Source organism: Dipodomys ordii, unplaced genomic scaffold, assembly GCF_000151885.1.
Source record: "Dipodomys ordii isolate 6190 unplaced genomic scaffold, Dord_2.0 Scaffold5015, whole genome shotgun sequence".
Classification (NCBI taxonomy): Eukaryota; Metazoa; Chordata; class Mammalia; order Rodentia; family Heteromyidae; genus Dipodomys; species Dipodomys ordii.
The window spans coordinates 2,195-4,879 of NW_012272229.1; the positions used below are offsets into that span (position 1 = coordinate 2,195).

The 2,685-nt window shown below is 58.8% G+C and overlaps 1 protein-coding gene across 2 annotated transcripts; it reads left to right on the top strand.

Annotated features, from left to right (window-relative positions):
- The first annotated feature begins 231 nt into the window (after nucleotides 1-231).
- On the top strand, nucleotides 232-2,037 carry Helt (helt bHLH transcription factor). Of its 2 annotated transcripts, none has more exons than XM_013037127.1 (4): nucleotides 232-258; nucleotides 680-784; nucleotides 981-1,077; nucleotides 1,538-2,037. In XM_013037127.1, exons 1-4 carry the CDS (start codon nucleotides 232-234, stop codon nucleotides 2,035-2,037), a joined length of 729 nt encoding a protein of 242 aa, XP_012892581.1. The 2 variants fall into 2 exon arrangements, with proteins under 2 accessions (XP_012892581.1, XP_012892582.1); XM_013037128.1 differs by having other exon boundaries at nucleotides 1,541-2,037.
- The last annotated feature ends 648 nt before the right edge of the window (nucleotides 2,038-2,685 follow it).

The following is a 2,685-nucleotide window of genomic DNA, read 5'->3' on the forward strand; positions in this document are numbered from 1 at the left end:
TTCTTTAAAACTGATCTTCAATGCATACATCCTCCAAACCCAGATCCCCTAATCCTATGGAATAATTCAACTCGTGAATGCCCTTGGAGCCCTAGATGACCGCTTTATAAGGCAGCCCCTTGGAGTTGGGAGGCCTGCAGTCTACCTGGGACCATCCGAGAGGCACACGAGGTGGAGAGTGGACGGGTGCCCGGCGCCACCGCCTCTCCCCGAGGGCGCGTACTGAGCAGGATGTCAGACAAGCTCAAGGAACGCAGAGTGAGTCCTTGCGCCCTGGCAATGGAGGCCTGGGACTCACTGACCTGCCACCTGGCTGGACCGACCTCTAAGATGTAGCCACGCGAGACATTGAGTGTGGAGGAATCCTACGAGCTTTAGCCAGGGGATAGAGATAGAGAAGGTCGCGTGCTCAGCCCCGGAGAAGCTCACTCTCGGAGGCTGGCGGCGATCTCCCCAAAGTCCCACGCTTAGCGTGCCTCAGTGCTCAGATTGGGTTGGACGGTTTAAAGTGGGGCACACCTGTGCGGACCGGCGGGGAGAAAGCTCCTTGGCCTGAGTGTGGCCAAGCAGAGGTCCTTTCCAGGGGTTCGCCTCTGAGCGCGCAGCTATTACTAGCTCTTGCCTGGGGAAGGCAAGACACCCTAAACGTAAAAACAGAAAAAAACCTCTCTGTTTGCAGAGAACTCCGGTTTCCCATAAAGTGATAGAAAAGAGAAGGAGGGATCGAATCAACCGCTGCTTGAATGAGCTGGGCAAAACGGTGCCCATGGCCTTGGCAAAGCAGGTAACATCCACAGACTTGGGTGCCAGACGCTGGGAGCCCTGCGCGGCCCTCCGGACCCAGAGGCGGTGGGCCTGTGTGGCGGACCTCTCTCCACGGGCGCAGATCCCCAGGGGCCCGACGCGGGGTCACCTGAAGCCTTGCTGGGGTTGCACTGGGATGGCTGAGCCGCCACAAGTAGCCTTTTCTCCTTTGGCAGAGTTCCGGGAAGCTGGAGAAGGCGGAGATCCTGGAGATGACGGTTCAGTACCTGAGAGCCCTGCACTCCGCCGATTTTCCCCGGGGAAGGGAAAAAGGTGGGTGAGGAGAAGGGAAGGAGTGGGGAGCCACATAGACTTGGGGGGGGGGGGGGGGGGGGGTAGGAGGAAGGGGGAATGATGAGTGTAAGATCGTAGCCGAGAAATGCATCCTTGAGAACCTGCGAGATCAGGGGAAGGAAAGAGTCTTGCCAAAGCCCCTCTCCAGCCCGAGCGCTGGCGGAGCCGTAATGGAGAAGATTTTTAAGGATGCTGGTTTTCTGGATCTCCCTCAGGGAAGGATGGAGGAAGGAAGTACGGCTTTTGCCGGGGGAGGGGGGAAGAGGGGGAGGAGGTTATTTGCTGGAGCAGACGGAAAAGAAGAGGTCAGCCCTCAAGAGGGACCTTGGGCCAGGAAATGTGATAGCAGACGATCGACCCGCCCTAGCCCGCAGCTTCCCGGTGGGGAAGGGACCGCTCACGGTTTTCTTCTTCCTTACCATCTTTGCTGCCTCTCCAGCAGAACTTCTAGCGGAGTTTGCCAACTATTTCCACTACGGCTACCACGAATGCATGAAGAATCTGGTGCATTATCTCACCACCGTGGAGCGGATGGAGACCAAAGACACGAAGTACGCGCGTATCCTCGCCTTTTTGCAGTCCAAGGCCCGCCTGGGCGCAGAGCCCCCCTTCCCGGCCCTGACTTCACTCCCAGAGCCGGATTTCTCTTATCAGCTGCACCCGGCGGGACCGGAGTTTGCGGGCCACACCCCGGGCGAGGCCTCCGTGTTCCCGCAGGGTGCTGCCCCGGGGTCTTTCTCCTGGCCACCTGGCGCAGCCCGAAGCCCAGCGCTCTCCTATCTGCCCAGCGCACCGGTGCCACTCTCGAGCCCCGCGCAGCAGCACAGTCCCTTCCTGTCGCAGGTCCAGGGCCTGGACAGGCATTACCTCAACCTGATCGGCCACGCCCACCCCAACGCCCTCAACCTGCACGCGCCCCAGCACCCCCAGGTGCTCTGACACCCGCCAGATGGCCTTCCGCTCTGGGCGCGGTTTAGGGGAAATGTACATATTGTGATTGTACAGGTGTAAATATTATGCCCACTACACTGGGTGGGAGCAGGCCGCGAGCGAATTAGTCTTCAAAGGATTGTCCTCTGGCAATAAACGTTTTGTAATTAAGACCCCAAGACGTGGATTCCTTTGTTACCTTCTATCCTCTCCGAGACGCCAAGGGTACAAGAGGAGGCCCTTAGACGACTCTAAGAGACAGAAGGCTAAATGGAGGCTTAAGCGGCTATCCTTGGAGCCATAGCTTAGGGGTGGAACTGTTTTCGGTTGCTCCAATCCGCGTCGGTCAGCAGCAAGCGCGTCTTTGCCTAGGCCTCAGAAGGGAGCTGAAGCTAGAAAAGAGGTTCTGGGCCCTGAGAACAGGCAAACGGAAGGACTCCAGGAGAAGAGGCTCTGAAGAACTTCTCTCCTGCCGCGGGACTTGGGTGTCCTTTCTCCCTCCAGGCCATTGTGACCCGGGGCGCACGCACCGGCTGGCGCGCAGGTCTGGAACGCAACAAAACCCGGGCCTGCGGGACACCGAGCTGTGCACGATCTTAACACAACCCTGGGGGGGGCGGGGCACGGAGGAGAAAGTATACAGGTGTGTAGGAGAGG

Coding starts and splice junctions, on each gene's coding strand:
- Helt (XM_013037127.1), top strand. CDS start 232: ATGTCAGACAAGCTCAAGGAACGCAGA. Junction 259..679: donor ACAAGCTCAAGGAACGCAGA/GTGAGTCCTTGC, acceptor CTCTGTTTGCAG/AGAACTCCGGTTTCCCATAA. Junction 1,078..1,537: donor TCCCCGGGGAAGGGAAAAAG/GTGGGTGAGGAG, acceptor CTGCCTCTCCAG/CAGAACTTCTAGCGGAGTTT.